This window comes from Anolis carolinensis, chromosome 4 (assembly GCF_035594765.1).
Source record: "Anolis carolinensis isolate JA03-04 chromosome 4, rAnoCar3.1.pri, whole genome shotgun sequence".
NCBI lineage: Eukaryota > Metazoa > Chordata > Lepidosauria > Squamata > Dactyloidae > Anolis > Anolis carolinensis.
This window is the reverse complement of record NC_085844.1, coordinates 227,474,033-227,493,466: the sequence shown is the minus strand read 5'-3', so window position 1 is coordinate 227,493,466 and position 19,434 is coordinate 227,474,033. Positions and strand designations below refer to the sequence as shown.

Genomic DNA, 19,434 nt, shown 5'->3' with positions numbered 1-19,434 from the left:
ACATCTGTTGGGAGGAACATGAAATATAAAGAGAACTAATATGATTGTAAGATAAAGGTAAAGGTTTTCCCCTGACATTAAGTCTAGTCGTGTCCAACTCTGGGGCTTGGTGCTGATCTCCAGTTCTAAGCCAAAAAACCAGCGTTGTCTGTGGCCGACATGACTGCATGGAGCACTGTTACCTTCCCGCAGAAGCAGTACCTATTGATCTACTCACATTTGCATGTTTTCAAACTGCTAGGTTGGCAGAAGCTGGGGCTAACAACAGGAGCTCACCCCACTCCCCGGATTCAAACTGCCGACTTTTTGTTCAGCAAGTTCAGTAGCTTAGGTGGTTTAACCCGCTGTGCCACTGGGTTGTGCCATAGTATATATGATAATACAGTATGATCTTTGTGTGGTTTTACTTACTCACATACAAAAAATTGCCTTCTATGAATATAGGAATATTTTAGGTCCTCCAGGTCTACGTTTCCACTGAAAGTTACCATAAAGTCATGTTGGAGGACCTAGAAAATTCTTAGAGAGTACAGTAGAGTCTCGCTTATCCAAGCCTCGCTTATCCAAGCTTCTGGATTATCCAAGCCATTTTTGTAGTCAATGTTTTCAATATATCATTATATTTTGGTGCTAAATTCGTAAATACAGTAATTACAACATAACATTACTGCATATTGAACTACTTTTTCAGTCAAATTTGTTGTGTAACATGATGTTTTGGTGCTTAATTTGTAAAATCATAACCTAATTTGATGTTTAATAGGCTTTTCCTTAATCCCTCCTTATTATCCAAGATATTCGCTTATCCAAGCTTCTGCCGGACCGTTTAGCTTGGATAAGTGAGACTCTACTGTATTTCTGTTTGGTTTTCATCCCATGGAAGAGGCAGGCTCAAGTCATGTAATTGTGGCATTTATTCCTGTACCGTTGCAAATCATTATATTCCATTATTCATTACTTACCACATGTCGTCTGAATTTGCTGTTTTTCCAATACTGACTGTTTTCATCCTTATCCCACAAGTGAGTGGATTGTCCGCCCTGCCCCCCTTTTTTTAAAGGGTCTTACTTTATATAGAGAAGGATTGAACTCTCACTATTAAAGGCAAAGAAAAATAAGTGACCTAAAGTAGTGGTATTTTTTAGTTATGGTACTCTGCATTATGGCAGAGTACTGGGAGACTCATTTCTGGTTAGGAGACCACCCACAGGACAACCTATTTGGCCACGTCATAGATTTGATTCAATGCTGGCGATTCTGACAGCTCTTATCCCACATGTTTTTGTACTTGTGAAATGTAATATTATGGACCCTGAGCTCCTGAGACAATCAGACTGCCCCCCCCCCCCTACTTTTTTGGACTGTTTATGACGTTTGATTCAGGAAGTCCCCCTGCATCGTGGGATGGGCTCCATCACTTTTCATTGCCTCAGTGGCTTAGAACTGTTTTAAAATGGGGGGAGGTAATGTCCTGTCTCTTCCAAAGTTTTTTTTAATCATGTCAGAGCGACTTGAGAACATACTGCAAGTCGCTTCTGGTGTGAGAGAATTGACAGTCTACAGAGACGTTGCCCAGGGGATGCCCGGATATGTTGCTGGGAGGCTTCTCTCATGTCCCCACAAGCTAGAGCTGACAGGCAGGAGCTCACCCCATCTTGCGGATTCAAACTGGCAACCTTCAGGTCAGCAGTCCAACTGGCACAAGGGTTTAACCCCCTGTGCCACCGCTGACTGTATAGTAACTTCCAGCAGAGTTCATTCCTTTCAGTAAGATTTACCCATAGATTCCTGTTCCAACATGTACTCCATAGATAAGGGGGTTGCACTGTATTTCACTTGAACTTGTGGACTGAAAGGTACCAGGTTCAAACCCCAGGAGCGGCAGGAGCAACCGCTGTTAGCTCCAGCTTCTGCTAACCTAGCAGTTTGAAAACATGCCAATGTGAGTAGATCGATAGGTATCGCTCCGGCGGGAAGGTAATGGCGCTCCATTCAGTCATGCCGGCTACATGACCTTGGAAGTGTCTACGGACAACGCCGGCTCTTCAGCTTAGAAATGGAGATGAGTACCAACCCCCAGAGTTGGACACAACTAGACTTAATGTCAGGGGAAAACTTTTTTTACCTACTGTATTTCACATTTCCTCTGACTTTTGGGATTGCACAAGGGAGATGCAACTACCAAACAGACTTTATTCAGAGTCTTTATAGGTTGCTAAAGTGATAGCTTTTGTTTTATATCTCTTGAACTCTTGTTGTCTGAATATAAATAATCTCTCTGTTAAATATCCATCAAATCACTGGGAATACCAGAGGAGTAAGTTAGTTTATCCTGCTGTCAGCTCTCCGCTCCTGAAATGTGGATACAACTGGGTTTATCACACTGTTGAATTTATCATTCTCAGATGAAATCACTTAGTTTTAGGTTATTGATTCAACTTACGTCATCACCCATCTGCACATAATAACAGTTTGGGATATGTAGGCTGCTTTGGATTTCTTTGCAGGTAGGGCTTAGCTTAGCTTTTTCTGAATGTACTGGACTCTATACAAATGATAAATACAATTAAACTAACCACACACAAATTTTAATATGAAACAAGTTTGTTTCACTACATGTACACGCCTATAAAAATATTTCCCGTGCTTTGTATTGTTTTCTCTTGGGAAATTTGTCGCCTGTAGGCATTCCTATTAACAAACAGCCTAAAACACTGTTTGATGGGGTCACTTTGACCTCTATTGCATGATGTTTCTGGGGGTTTTTTTTGTTTCAGTCATTCCAAAATGGGTAAAATTGGCCACAAGAGCGATGCGAGCGAAAGCATCAATTTTCACTGCATTAAGGGTGGAAGCCTGAAACACCATCTGGCAATTCAAACCCCATCATACTTGAGAACTGCCTGGGAGATGGAATTGAAGAAAGCTGGAATAACATAAATTATTATTATTTTGCTGTGCTTACAGAGTATATTTGACATCACCTTTTGGTGGAGGGTTAAATAATCCATTAGTCTCCTAAAGTAAAATATGGTAGATTGTATTATTTCAATGACATCCTGAACTCTTTGTATTTTTTCTTATTAGAGTATTTGATTGTAACCTACCATATATAATCACATTTAAATCAACTATATATGTGTGTATGTAGTTGAGGGCAGGTTTGAGGGCCAGAATTATGGATTTCAATATGACCCATGGATAAATCAAAGATTAATATGCAAAGAAGGAAAAACTTAAGAGAATCAAGGCATAAAGAAGACTGGCTGACTTGGAAGGCACTGAATAGACTGTGCTCTGATACCACAAGATGCAGGGTCAATCTTAAGAAATGGATCTATAAAGTGGAGTCCACGGCATGCAAGTATGGAGAAGAGCAAACCACAGACCACTTACTACAATGCGGTCTGAGCCCTGCCACATGCACAACGGAGGACTTTCTTACAGCGACACCAGCTTCTCGTCAAAGAAAATTTAGCATAGTGCCAAGTTTTTTAACTTTGTGATTTTTAAAATACATTCCAGCTATATTCTCAATTTGTTTCTGACACAATAAATAAAATAGCCATCCCTAGTTGGTGCCAGCCTTTGCCTAGAAAGGTGGTGCTATGGCAGGCAGAGGAGAGGGTCAATGTTTCTTTCAGGTTCTTCCAGGATGTACTAAACTGTCACCTTTCACCTCTTCACTTGTAAAAGGGTTTTTTTTCCATTGAGTTAAGTTGCAGTAGTTACATTGATCCATGGATAAATTGACTCAGTTTTTTTCTGGCCATTTTATTTTATTACAGTCTCCAAGACCTATACACAAATGTATAGCCTCTGTGTGTGTGTGTTGATTAAAGAACTCATTTGAGATCAATTAAGATTCGGTTGTATAAAGAAAAATAATACTCTGCACAAGTCACTAGACAAAAAAGTCTTGTTGCAAGAATGGCACTCATTTGTTATTCCATTATAAAATAAGAAAACTATTTAGGACAACCTACTTTTTTTTGGTAGGAGCAGCTGGTGGTACAGCGGGTTAAAACCACTGAGCTGCTGAATTTGCAGACTGAAAGGTTGGCAGTTTGAATCCGGGGAGCAGAGGGAGCTCCTGCTGTCAGCTCCAACCTAGCAGTTCAAAAACATGTAAATGTGAGTAGATTAATAGGTACTGCTCCAGCAGGAAGATAAACGGCGCCCCATGCAGTCGTGCCAACCATATGACCTTGGAGGTGTCTATGGACAACTCCGGCTCTTCGGCTTAGAAATGGAGATGAGCACCAACCCCCAGAGTTGGACACGACTAAACGTAACATCAGGGGAAAACCTTTACCTTTACTTCATTTTGGTGTTTATTATCCCATTTTTCCTACCAGTGTGCTTAGGATCTCATACCTAATCAGGTCATTACTCCATCTAGGACAGTAAAGTCTACATCCCAGCTTTCCAGGATATCAGGCAGGATATATTCCGCAGTCCTATTTAGAACTTTCTGATGTTCCCTGTTGGTGTCTCAACAAATCTGATATGGCTTGGCTTCAGAGATCAGATGGAATCATACATGTGAGATCAGTGGTGATCAGTGTTAAAGGTCAGCTGCACCTGCAGAAAGTAAAATGGCCTGAACTCCATGAAAGCTTGTGCCAGAAAAATGGTTAGAAATTTCCGTTCTTACTATAACCCTTCTTACTTCACCACAAGTATATAGAGGTGCTCTCTCCATACTAGAAGACACAGTCGAGGGATTTTAGGATCAAGTTAAGGCTTTGGAAATGGGATTGACTGTAGTTTGGTTCTGCTCATGTTGAGACTGAATTAAAAGATATGTCCAAGAAGAGGTGCAACATTTTTGATGTTTGGCCACTACCCAGCTGACCAACTTGCTGCAGCATAAAATAATTGTTTATCAAGAGCAATCAAGAGCAACTGTAACTTTTTCTTTTCCCCTAAAATGTGGTTGTGGACTCCCTTGGAAAGAAAGAAGCAGTCTTTCTAGTGAACTTGATATTCATAGTCATCGCCATTCCTTCATCCTTTTTGTCTTGAATCCATGCAGTTTTTGTTTAAAAACTTCTAACTGGCTACTGTTCTGACAGTAGTTCATATTTTCCTTCCACTCCCCAGTGATCTCATTCCTCAAACCTTTAGAAGCAATCCATACTGTGCCTTGTAAACTCTCCTATCCTTATCATGTTCCTAGTCCTTTATGGTGCAGAGGAGGTTCTTTTAATGACTTCTATACCATGTACTATTTTGTATGCTCAAAGGAGGGGGGAAAAGAAAGTTTCACTTCCTGGTGAGGAGCCTTTTAGTCCCTAAGCTATGTTCTTTACAATGTGTAAAGTTGTCCATAACTTTGGAGGAAATGTATGCCCTTGGTAAATGCTGTTTTTCTCGATTTGGGTGTGTTTGTGCTGCACAAAATAAGAAAGATCCTGGGACTGCTATCACATGTAATTTTTTCCATTGCTATCTTTAAGCTTTTTCCTTTAAGGAAAAGTTTCACTGGAAAAGCTCCCAAATTTATTTTAAACTTCTTTTGTGTTATTATTTTTTGCTCCAGGCTGAAAATAACTAAGCATTTATTCAGTATTTCCATTATTGCCCAAATACCAATTTATCAAGAAAGAACCAGCAAAGACTGAGAATAACTCTGCCTTTGACTGCTTTTAGAGTGACTTGAAGATAAAAGTCAATTTTTCAGGTTTCTTTAAAGACACACCCTAAAAATTCATACTATGATGATCTGTCAGGGGTAGTTGCAATTTTGTCTATCCTACTTTTTATCTGTTTTTTAAGTTTTGCTCTCTTATCGCTTTCTCTTTTTGTCCTCAGCTTACCTCAGTTATAGTGAATTTAAAACTATGCATGTTCCTTGAGATTTCAGATCTGGCTACACGTACATAGGATGAACCTTTGCTGTGAGAAGAACTTTGGCACAATTTTAACTGCTATGCCCAATGCTGTGGAATAATGGGAGTTGTAGTAGTTTTACAAAGTCTTTGATCTTTTCAGTCAAAGAGTGTTGGTACTTCCCAAAACTGCAACTCCCAGGATTAAAGTGGTGTCATAGTGCATCAATTTCACACTGTAGGGCAGATGCAGCCCTAAATCATACCTCAGTTGGATTAGTATCATGCCTTCTACATGATACTGGCTTTAAAGGAGCTTTCAAAAACTTCAGCTAGTAGAAAGAGTGTACCCAGATTTCTAACGGGATCTGGATATACTGTAGCTTGCTTGTTGCAACACTTTTATTGATAGTCCATTTATGGATACAATTCAAAGTGCTCATTTCCGCCTATAAAGTCCTGTATGACTCATGTCCAGATTATTTGAAATTCTATGTTCTCTGCTACAAACCTGCCCATTTTTTTCAGATTTGTTGGGGAGGCCCGTCTATTTATCTCACCACTACCACAGATACATCTGGTGTGAACATGGGAGAGGGCCTTCTCCGTGGCCACCCCCAAACTCTGGAATTCATTTCCCCGAGAAGATAGAGAAGTGCCTTCCCTATTGTCGTTCCACACACGACTAAAGACTTTTCTGTTTCTACAGGCTTTGTAGTACTAAGCATACAAGGCCCATTTCACCTAAACAATTTGCTGAACATAGGTTTATTGTACTGTGTTTTAGTGGTTTTATGTTTTAAAGTGGTTTCAATTTTGGGAATTTTATCTATGTATGTTTACCTGTTATACTCCTGATTGATTCCCAAACTTGGAAAAAGCAGGCTATAAATGATTGTTGTTACGTTAAAGTAGTTTGTAGTCAGTTTTACTAGAGGAAAGTCGGAAGGGGCAGAATCTTGTCCTTTTTTTATATAAAATAATCTTTATTTTGCATTTTGTAGATACATTAAAAAATGAAAATCAAGGTAGGGAAGGAAGGTATTGGGGATGAAGTACTCATCCTAAACTGAAGTACTCATCCTAAAACATGTATTCTTCATCAGTAATAACTTTTGATCTCAATCTAATGTTGCTTGGCCACGTGTATTTTAATTTGCATCTGTGAAATGTTGCAGGATCACAGTCTAATGTTGCTTGGCCAGGTGTATTTCAGTGTGCATCTGTGAAATGTTGCAGGATATGGAACCCTTCTAATTTTTGGCAACCTAAATTTTTGGCAACCTCCTCCAAGGTAGATTGATTTAAATCATGATTTGAATCATGAATAGAAAACACCAGTTTCAGTAATGGGTTTAAACCGAGCTTCTTATACTGCTTCACATATTTCTTGAGTAACGATGCAGATCTGATTACTGAATTATGTTAATTTGCCATTCACTGGAGCAGCCTGCTACATCTAGAAATGTACAGTCTGTGTAATTTTAAGTCAACATTCATTTTCTAAAACATTTGCAATTCAGGGGGCCAGAAATTTTCAGAAGAATCATTCAGAATTAGCCAGAATAAGGGACAGCTACAGCTTTGAAGTAAACTCTTGAAGATGTCCAATCTATGGGTCTTTTTGTACTTTGGTTGGCATTGTCATGAGGCATGTGAGTCAGTAGTGCTTTGAAGCTGTTATGTTTGATTTTCCCATATTTAATTTCTCCAGTGTAGAGACTCTTAATGTGGAAAGCTTAAATGGTAGAGCTCCCAGACAGACGGGGTTGGAATGGATGGCCACTGTGGTCTCTTGCAACTCTATTGATTCTATGGAGGTTTGAAACAGAAATGAGGAAAACAAGGCTGGCATCAGCCACAAGCCCTGTTGGGATTCTTGATTCTAACTAAGGGCAGTTTGAGTGTAACAAACATATTGATTTTTTTTTTTTTTATGAAACTGTAAATCTTACCAAGAAAAACCCATGGTTCATTCCCCTTACAGTTGTCATAAGTTGGAAATGACTTGAAAGTCCACAACCACAACAATAAAGCATAGAGTTAACTAACATGTTTGTGAGACTTAGCGTCAGCTGTTTTTAAAATAAGAGTCGAGGTAAATATTCTGTTTTGCTTGATTTTTTTAAAAAAATGAGCTCATTTTTTAAAAAATATTTTAAAGCAAACTGTTAGTTGTTAGTTTTTATTCCTTATACCATAAATGAGTGACAATTTATACGATCTATGAATGTTCCATAATCCTTGTAAATGTATAACACTTTTGTGGAGATCCGCCTTTTAGTTCTTCCCGTTGCATATGCACTTATATTGGTCTAAGCCAGCACAGGAATTGTGTGCCCTCTATATATTGTTGGGCTTCAGTTTGGAACATTCCCCTTTTCACATTGTTCACTATACAATTGATACTCACATTGGTGGTCTATAAACTGATGATAGTCCATAGTGAATGTCTAGGAATCTTAGACTCACAGGTCACACACACACACACATCTGTTAGTGGTACGGAAATTAATATGCATCTTACAATGGCATCTTAGATTTGAAAAAACACAGTAATATAGCAAAAAAGGGGTACTAGTCCCTTTCACATTGAGAAAAAATGTGAAAAAATGCCCCCATGCAGCCATGAATGGCACCACTATATTGTGTAGATTCTTATGGAAAATTTTAAGAAATTTTATTGCCTGAGGAATAATAGCACACTTTACCTTCTTCCCTCTAATCAGGGTCCATAGTGTCAAAATCTAGCCGAATCATTCTGGCAATGTAGGAAAATAGTCATAATCATCATAGATGCTCATTCATAGTGAAGTAAGATTATTTTCCAGAGGTATCTTAGTAATGGATATGTAAATAACTGCGAAGACCTATACTGGATCTATACAATCTTTCACATTGAGGACATAAATTTCCACATGGAAAACAAGCAAGACAAGGGTTTGCTTGACACGCCTTCCTCTTGACATGTTTCTCCCTTTGGCCCTCTATCCGTACCTCTTCAAAATCCATAGCACTGTTGGTAGCAGCTGACCTCCAATTGCAATGCTCGAGTGCCAGGGCTTTCCAGTTCTTGATGTGTATGCCACATTTTTTAATGTTAGCTTTAAGACAATCTTTAAATCTTTTTGTTGTCTTTCAACACTCCATGTTTTTTTAAAAAAATGTAATTGCAATAAATTAAACAGCTAACAATTTCCTATCCTTTCATGACATCCAACAGCTGGCTTATTCTGGCTAATGCCAGGCTGGCCCTAATAACCCAACTCTAAGCTTCTTTCCAAAATGTGTCAACATTATCCACTGCATAATTGTGCAAACCATTATGCTAGAGCAATTGAAGAAATTCAGGGTTAAGTCTCTGATGTTTTTTCAGCAGCAGACATTTTTATAATGAAACAGATTCCGTGCATTTTATAATGTACTTAATGTGGGGTCTGCATTGACAAGAAAATGTATTTCATAATATATGGTTAACCACCTAGACTATATCCTGTTATTATCCAGTGAACAAATATTGCAGATAAATAGGTTAGTGATAATGCCATGATACTCATCCATGTTTAGCCATAAGTGATGAGCAATTGATTTCTTCTTCCTCTTTGCTCTACCTCTCAGTCATACACAGAATATTCAGCATCTCTTGTGGTGCATGTTAATATGGGATCAAGACACAGGTATGCTGGCATCATTTTCAAAACTAGGGTGGGTTATTGACATGGATTGAATCCAATGAACAACAGCATTCCCAGTCTGAATTCTTATAATTCCTCTGTGATCTCTGCTATTAATTTCCGATGATTATGTTTGTGTTCCATACTTTTGTCAGCATTTAGGATTTTAAAGGCAGTGGGAAAGAAGTTGTTCTACAAAGATTTCTTGCAGGATATGAAACCTTGTCCTTCTGATTCTTTACATCAGCTTCCTCTTATATATAAGATGGTGCTGCTGATAGTGAAAAGGACCTGTGAGTGTGTTTGCATATGTATATGCATTCATGCATAAATGAGCACATATGAATGGTGGACATTATATATGAAAAATTTTACCTGCAGTTTACCAGCCCATTTAATTCTTGTATTGTGGCTCTGAGAAAGGAGGTTATTCTCTAATACATTTGGAAGTGGTAAAATATAATGTTTCCTGATCCATTAAAGATGCTGTGGTTTTTACTCCTGCATCCTGAAAAACTTAGTAGATGGCTTTCTATTCTAGGCCCATTGTTTCTCCTTGGCTTGACACTGTAGGGTAAGAGTATAAAATCCATGAGTTGAGGGACCAGATTTCCCAGCCAGAATCTGCCTAAGTGTCTTTTAGAGCTATCACATGATTAAACAGGTCCTAGGAGATTAATTGTATCATTTTAGCTGAATTGAGTGATTTGACTGCATCTGTCTCCATATGATTAAAAGCTGTAATTTAAAAACAACAGACATTATTTGGTTTTAGATGGTGCCATAGATTGCACCGTCTCTTTCACAGAGAGGTGGTGCAGTTCCCTTCTCTGGACATCTTCAAACAAGAGGCTTTACTGTTTAGCTCAGTGGTTCTCAACCTGTGGGTCCCTAGGTGTTTTGGGCTACATCTCCCAGAAATCCCGGCCAGTTTACCAGTTGTTAGGATTTCTTGGAGTTGAAGGCCAAAACCTCTGGGGACCCACAGGTTGAGAACCACTGGTTTAGCTGATGGGGATGATTTAGTTGCAGGTCCTTCATTGAGCAGGTGATTGGACCCCATGGCCCATGAAGCATTTTTCTTACAATATAATTTAAAGATTTTATGTAGAGTGAAAAATGAGTAGCTAGTCAAGAGCAAAGGAAGGTAGAAAGCTGCTTTCTATTGGAATCTCTCTTGGAATCTCTAGGTTTTCAAGTACGGTTCTATGATCATTTTCCAGTAGATGTATACCATAAAGTCAAGTTGGAAGAAGTGTTCTCGCAGATAAAAGTATAGCAATTTCTTTATTTGTGGCCTTTCACTTTCATGAGGGTCCTTTGCCCCAGCAAATGTGGAGGGTTGACTGTACTTTCATTGGCAGCAGTTGCCTTGTGCCAACTACAGGCAGTCTCCAAGTTTCAAACAAGACATGTTCTGTAGGTTTGTTCTTAAGCTCAATTGGAAGTAGGAAACAGGTTCATTTTTAAGTATAACTCCAGCTATATACAGCAGGCTTTGGATAGCATAGGGAAGGGTTAACACCCCTGTGGTGTTTGTTTTGCTATCTGTGCCCCGTTCAAAAGATTTCACCTCACTTTCAGCCCCTGTGATAATTGGATTTTGGAAAATTTGGCTTGTTGTGGAAACAAGGATTGGTGAAAAAGCTTCAGTAGAGACCCCTTTTCCTCATAAAAACTCTTTCAGGAATGAATCTACCCCAACTTCCTAGGGACAGATTTCTCTCACTTCTCTCATCTTACCCCCATATATGTGACTCGGGAACTACCTGTACATATTCTAAAGGTTTAACATGTGAAGTTCTTTTCAAGGCATATATGCATCAGGAGCATTTCCTGAAATAATTTCTAGTTGAGATAAAAGCAAAAGAATATCAGGCTGTGATACAGATGTGTGTAGTATAGAATGCATAGACCCTAATGCAAGAAGAATGGCATGGGATGCTTTAGAAAAGAAACTGAAGAACAAGGTTTGTAGAATGACTTGAGCAATTGGAAAGGGAAGCAGGTCTGACAGAAAGGAAAGCGCATATGATGAGCTGTGAAAAAAATGAAAGAGTGTGGGTAGGGGCTAAGATGACAAGTCATGGATTAATGAAAACATTAAGATACCATTGTGGTAAATAATGCTTTTATATGTTCAAACTGATAATGCAGCCTTCTTGAATTAGTAAAAGGCAAAAGTGGTCTTTAGAATTATTAAAGCCATGCACCCCTGTGGGTTGTAATCATTTTTGCCACACGAATGCCATTAATGTGAGGACTTGGCAGAGCTTGTCACGAGAGAAGTAGACAATTCTGTCTTTCTCACAGGAAGTAGTAGCTGTTGTTTTTTGGCTTACGTCACTATGCATGTGGCTAGATGTAGTTAATAAAGATCTCTGCATTTGTCTCTTTTAAAACTCACACCCAAACAACCTGAAAATTACCCAAATGTTGTTGACATAACACAGAACATCCACCCACAGAGGCAGGAAGTTCAAAACTAAGTTTGTAACAATATTCTAAATTGATCCTGTGTTTTTTCAAGACACGTGGAAACAAATTGTGGTATAATTTGTGGTTGTGGTATAAATAGGTAGGCACACTTTCCCTTGAATTCTAAGAGAACAGCATCTCGCTGTATTAGGTTACATTTTAGAGTGAAGGTCATTTTGGGATTAAATTGGGTGCATTACAATTTGCCAAAATTGTTTTTATAGTCGGTTTATAGCAGTAATAAACTCCGCTAATATATAAGTCAAAAGAGATCTTGAGGCAGTGTTGTTTCCTAAAAAGAACCATAACATGTTTTGTTTGGGTTGGCTTCATTAAAGTGAACAACGAAATGTAGAAAAGTGTACTTTTATCATTACACATGATAAAAATAATTTGTATTCTTTCTGAATCTATATGGGATGTTTTTCCCCTGAAGGTAGCCAGTGAACTCCATAGCAGTTATGTTTGTCATGTATTACATAGTTGTTGTGATAAGCATCTAAGACAGAAGTGGACAAAATATGTATCCAGAACTGTATTTGAACCCCCAAGGCTGCTTTTGTGTGTTTGTGTGCCCCTTTCTCAAGTGCTTTGTTATGCCCTTTCTCTTGAAATAATGAATGTAGCCTTTTCTCTGGCAGACTCCAGGAGTTGTGATTCATCTTTTAAACAGATCACAGATTCTCTTCTTTGTACTTCATAACATTAAAAAAAATTTTTTTCTTTCCAAATCAGAAGTAGACATTTGACCATTTTATTTTCTTCCTTTTGTTAACTGCCATCAAGTCAACTTTGACTTATGGAAATCCTATGAATGAGAAACTCTAAAGTCACCCTGTTGTTAACAGCCGTAATTAGGCTGTGGCTTTCTTGACTGAGTCAAGAAAACCATCTATAATGCAATCTTTTTCTGTTGACTTCCACCTTACCAAGCATCATTGTCTTTTCTAGTGAGTCATGCCTTCTCATGATATGTCCTAAGTACCATTGTCTCAAGTTAGTGATTCTGGCGTAAAGAGAGAGTTCAGGTTTGATTTGCTCTTGAACCCATTTATTTGCCTTATTTAGCAGTCCATAGTATCCATAGAAGATTTTCTCTCCTATGCTTTTTTTTAGGCAATTCTAGTGATTTCTTTTTACCAAACCTTGGGCTCTAGATCCAATTAATTGCTTACCATTAAGTATGAATGGAAAATGAATGCCCGCATAGTAGAGGACATGGAGGAAATTACAATCTGTAATGTCTGTTTGGTGAGCATCTGCTGCATTTTATAGGCCTTTCCTTCCAGTTGATTGCTATATATACACATACATTTGCTGAAGCTGTATGCGTTATGAAGAGGATCATTCTTAAGACATAGTGTGGTCTTCACTCTCAGAAGTGATTTTTTTTTTTTACATCTGCTGTATTAAAACAATGGCTTATACAATGCGATCAGGATTTTATTGCGTGCATACCCATTTACTGATTCTTTCTTCTTCCTTTTCCCCCTTTTTGCTTCCACTTAGAGCTCCCTTTGAAGAAAAAATAGAAGACATTTCCTCACCTTTGTTCGAACAGCATGCAAAATCAGCACAATATGGCACAGCGTAGCATTGCCGTTGGATTATTCATAATAACTCTCTTATCCTTGCTGGATGACAGTTCAGCTTTCCTGTTAAATCAGCGTCTGAAGGGAAGATTTCAAAGGGACCGCAGAAATATCCGTCCAAACATCATTCTTGTTCTTACTGATGATCAGGATGTAGAGCTTGGTAAGAACTGAAGAGTTTTGCATTACAGTGATTGATAAATAGTGTGTACTCACTTGCGGTACAGCATGGATCTGCCTCCCCAGCTACTTCTGCAGTACCATATTCCCATGGACTCCCTTTTTTCTGGCTGCCCCCAATGGTGAATTGCATCTCCAGGAAATTTCCTTTAAATGATTGGAGTTTCCACTCCCATTCTATGTTTTTTATCTCTTTTTTTAAAAACAAAAATAGACTATTTTCACTTTTTTACATTTTTTCTTTGAGGGAAATGTTGGTAGATTTTGAAGCTCTCAGAGAATGCCAAGGCAGAAACATTGGCTCCTGAGCCTACCAAAGTTGCCCATATTGGTGCAGTCTTTTTGAGAATCAAATTTCCAATTTGTGTGCTACTCTTGGCCTGAATTGAAAAAACCTCTGGAAATAGTCAGTTCGGGTCTCGATGTATGCCCTTCACTCAGCAATTTTGTGGGTGGGGAACAAGAAATTGCTGGAAGAAAGAGATGGGGCAGAAGACAGCCTGAGAATGAGAGTGAAACAAAAAGGGGCATTGTTGCCAGGTTTTGAGTCAGATCTTGCCCACCACTGGTTATAGCCTCAGCCACTAGACCAGTACATGGTCCAGACACATTACCATCAAGGGAATGTGATTCTTAATGGAGGAAAGCTTCTTCCATCTTTAGAGCTTAAAGCATATAGGTAAAGGTAAAGGTTTCCTTTGACGTCAAGTCCAGTCATGTCTGACTCTGGGGGTTGGTGCTCATCTCCATTTCTAAGCCGAAGAGTCGGCGTTGTCCATAAACACCTCCAAGGTCATGTGGCCGGCATGACTGCATGGAGCGCCATTACCTTCCCGCCAGAGCAGTACCTATTGATCTACTCTCATTGGCATGTTTTCGAACAGCTAGGTTGGCAGGAGCTAGAGCTAACAGTGGCCGCTCACGCCGCTCCCGGGGTTTGAAACTGGGACCTTTCAGTCTCCAGCTCAGTGCTTTAACACACTTCACCACCGAGGCTCCATTATATTGTATTACATTATAATATTATTATCAATATTATATGTGTATATAATATATTATTAGCATAGCACAGTATTAGTATTATAGATTGCTATATTGTACTATACCACTATACTGCAATATTATTAGTAATATTACATGTAATATATAATATACAGTGAGCCCCGGTGGCAAAGTGTGTTAAAGCACTGAGCTGCTGAACTTGCAGAACGAAAGGTCGCAGGTTCAAATCCCAGGAGCGGAATGAGCACCCGCTGTTAGCTCCAGCTTTTGCCAACCTAGCAGTTCGAAAACATGCCAATGTAAGTAGATCAATAGGTACCACTCCGGCGGGAAGGTAACGGCGCTCCATGCAGTCATGCCAGCCACATGACCTTGGAGGACAACGCCTGCTCTTCGGCTTAGAAATGGAGATGAGCACCAACCCCCAGAGTCGGACATGACTGGACTTAATGTCAGGGGAAACCTTTACCTTTATAATATACAGTTGTTATATTATTATATAATACTATATTATTATACCACAATATATAATACATTACCAGTATATAATATTATTAGTGTTATATAATATATTGTACTATATCATATGTTGTAGTATATTTAATATATAATATATTATATTACAACATTATTATTATTAAATATAATATATTAATATCATTACATTCACCTCTTACATTTGTTCATTGAACATGAATGTTTCTTTTTGCTCTGATTAGGTGGCAAGAATTTACTGCACGTATGCATATCTTCAAACACTTCTTTTTTAAGTGCCACCATATGTAATAAAGACATTGCACCCCAAAGCAGATAAGAAATACCAATGAGCAAGGCATTGGAGCAACATCCCCATGAGGAAATGATATAATATTTAGGGGTGCTTATCTGAAAAAAAGAAGTAGATGTGGAGAAACATAATAGAGGTGTATGACATGGATGGCATTGTGGTGGTGGTAAAGAGAGCATCTTTTCCCTTTCCCATGATATTCGAACTCTTAGTTATCCACTTAAGTCAGATTGTTATAAATTCAGAACTAAGAAGTAATACTTATTTTAATTGTGGAATTCATTGGCAGAAGATGTAATAATGGCTGACAATTTGGCATGGTTTTTAAGGGGGATTGATTTTTGGAGGTTGGATCATTGGTAGATACTGGTCAAGACCTGCATCTCATCTCTGATATTGTTGTGTCGTTTTTGCAAGAGATTAACATGGCTGCTTTTGTAGAAAAAGTATATTTCGTGACATATAATTTACATATTAGCTCTGCAGAATATTTTGATCGCTGAATGTTTTAGAAGAAGCAGTTGCTGTCTGTTTTATATTGCTGTGCCATCATATATGTCAGAAACGCATACATATCTGGGTACAGTGTGTTCTTGTTTGTTTTAAATAGCATTAAACCAAAACTTCCCAGAGATAGTAAATAATGCATTGCCCATAATGTGTTAAGAATATTGTTGCTAACAAGAGAGCTAATGTCTCTGGGCTTAATAGCAATAACCAAATGGTACAAATTTCAGCATGTTTACTCATTATCCCCATTAATGAGAGTGTTATACTCATTATTCTGAGCAGTATTTATCTTGGGTTGTACAAGTCCTAAGCTGGTTGTGATTAAAAGAGGTGGGGGAGACAGGGTTAGTTTCTTCTTTGGTGATGGGAGAGATAAGCATTTTCAGACAATAATAGAAATGACAAACAAATGTGTTTTTCTACTTTCTACTAGCAAGCGACAAAACTTTCAGAAACAGCAGATGACGTATTTCATTTAAAGGTTCAGACTGAAACCTTTGTGTTGGCACTCAAATATGAGTTGTATTTGATGTTCCTATTTTTAGCTGTATTTCTAGATTTATAATTCTTCTTTTAATTTCTAATTCATTAAGTGAGTAGGACATTGCTGCCTCAGTGGCAAATTTGGTGTTGAAATGAGACAAGATTGGGCACGGTTTTTATTTCTCCCATTTTGGAGGAAATGTTATACATCTCAGAGCTAGACAGACCTGTTTTAATAATGCATATTCCCCAAAAGCAGTGCACATTATCTCACAGTCTCCTGTGACTAAAATGCAGTGGGTGGTCCTTAAAAATTTATCATGATCTGTTTTATGCCAGTCTGTTTGTCTCTGATGCAATTGTCAAAGTCCTCTGGGCAGTGTACTTCCTTTCCCTGTCGAGCTGTTGTCCCTTGCCAATTTCAAGCACAATGGCTCTCGTGTCCACACAAATTAAGATCTGGCCAGAGAAAATGCATTTCACGAAGCCGCGGGGTTAGATACATCCATCTCCCCTTGAAAATCCGGCAGGCCGTATATTAGTCTGAAATACGGATTGTGCCTAAATTGGCTTTCAGGCTGATGTGTCCAAATTTATTTGTCAATGTGGACATAAGGAGCTAAAACATTATGATGGGTGCAAGATGCCCATTGCAGTTTGGATCTCCATCAAATGGAAGCAACCCAAATGATTTTGCAAAAAGCATGTTCATGCTTGCTGCTGCCGGAGGAGTGATGAGATATTACCGGAACACATTGGCCTAAAACACATTTTGTGGGGAAGACCGGCCAGCAATCAATCAGACAGTCAAATAAATGTTGCTTTATGCATCTTACAGTCTACTTTAAATTATACAAACTCCAGAGGTGTGTCCATGCCATTTGTGATCATTTAAAACCAAAGCATATAGAGTTGATCACTGCTCTACTAAAATTTGTATGATTAGTATTCAACTTTCACCTATTCTAATTCTGCCTTCCTATAATGTAACCTGCAGCTTTTTTAAACTGCATGTTGATGGCTTTAAAGAACAATGTATGCCTCTCTTCTTTCGTGGAAACTTTTAAATAGTGAAATATTGTTACCCAATTCCTTTCTCTAAGAATATTCAGTTGTTTTTCATCTTAACTCCAATTGCACGCTTTAAAGCTTGATTATTTTCTGGTTTGCCGCAACCTTATTAAAATGGGGCTGCTAAATGAAGCCAGTTTCTCCAGCTACAACCAGTTCCCATATTGTTATTGCTTCCTGTGAGGAAAAGCAGGCATTGAATTGGAGAAGTGTGAACAGTCTCCTGATGTTTGTATAATGAAAAGCTGCCACTTGAAGAATAGCAGCGAGAGAAGCTGCTTATCCCCATCATTCGTCTTTTCAAAATTATCTTTCCCAGGTTGCTTGCGAAAGGATGAGAAATTCTGAGCCGGCTAGTAGTAAGAAAAATGACTAATCTGTCCCATATTGTACCTGACATTATTGTGAACCCAGCTACAGCCTTGGAGGCAGCTTCTCAGAGAAAACGACAATAATCATAGTGGTGTTGAGACTTTGTGACTACAGAGTAACATCATAACTGATTTTTAGAAAACGTTTTGCTTTTTAAAATTTCTTTTTAAATCTTTTACAATGACCCTTATTATCCAACCTCAAAATTAAAAGTGACATTGCAGTGTATTTACTGTAATAACAAAATATTCAAATTACATATAATCTAATTTTAATAATACCTATTTTAATAATTATTATTTGTTCTTTTTCTATAATATATTAATAGAAGCTACTAAAAATCCTATTTGGATTAGTTGGAAGTCAATCTTCAACACTGAATAGTTGAAAATATGTTAAATGTATATTTTGACTGATAGTGAAGGATTATCCCATAGCCCAGCCATTCTGACCCTAATGAAACTAACTAAGGTTCTGCAAGACAAGAAGGACTTACAGCTACTATCATCTCCAAACAGTGTGGGCAACTGGTAATTAATTCTGCCTTCTCTCCATACACTACCTTTGCCTTTGGTTAGCCCAATTTGGCATCTCTCAGATGGATTGGACACCATTTCCTGAACCATTGGCCATGCTATTTGCAATTAATGGGCATTATAGTTCAAAATATCTAGAAATCACCAGCCTGAGAAAGGCTGCTGTACATAATGTTGTGCTTAGAAGAGAAAATGGAACAAGTTGCTCATACATCTGCTTATTCAATAGCTAAATATGGGACATGAAAAATTCATGTTCAGTCTTGGAATGAGAAATGGCAGTAGCAGATGTTTTAAAAGCAATGAAAGTAAAACCTAGACAACAGCATATGCACAGAAAATACTCAAATGGAAGGTAACTATTTATGACGGACCTTTTAATTAAAGTTTCTTAGGCTGAGCTGACGTTCCCACCTACACTACCTGCTTGCCAGATTTCATTTCATTCTGTTGGAGTACTTTGAATTAATTCTAGTGTTCAATGGCTGGAAATTGAAACCAGTATTAATGGTGTCATTTCTGACAATAAAATGCTAGCGAGCGAACAATTCAGCACCACCTTTACAAAGAGTCAATAAATCATTATTGTAACATTTTTGTAATTTCATATTTTCATTCAGTTTATAAAACTTGTTTTCCTTTTTGCTCCAGACATTGGCTGATTTGACATATGCCTGCCCTCCTTTCTTTCTGTTAATAAAACAACTTTTATGAGTTCATTTAACATAAACTACTGTATGAAAAAGTACAACTAAAATACAGTATTTTTAATTGCTGTTATTGTCACTATTTTCACAGGAATTCCCATGGACTATTGTTTAATGTATGAAATATTTTACAATCATTTTCTAACCTGTACAATCAAATATTTTCTTGTTAACATTTTGGTTAATGGAAGAGACAAAAGAAAACTTT

At 38.1% G+C, this 19,434-nt stretch overlaps 1 protein-coding gene across 3 annotated transcripts in view; it reads left to right on the top strand.

The window, feature by feature from the left end:
• sulf2 (sulfatase 2) overlaps positions 1 to 19,434 on the top strand; it is a 364,375-nt gene that overhangs the window by 230,724 nt on the left and 114,217 nt on the right. For all 3 annotated transcript variants that reach the window (XM_008110106.3, XM_008110107.3, XM_003220618.4), the window contains one exon: positions 13,496 to 13,741. In XM_008110106.3, coding sequence (XP_008108313.2) covers positions 13,549 to 13,741 — 193 coding nt within the window. In that variant the 5' untranslated portion in view covers positions 13,496 to 13,548. The remainder of the gene's footprint in view (positions 1 to 13,495; positions 13,742 to 19,434) is intronic.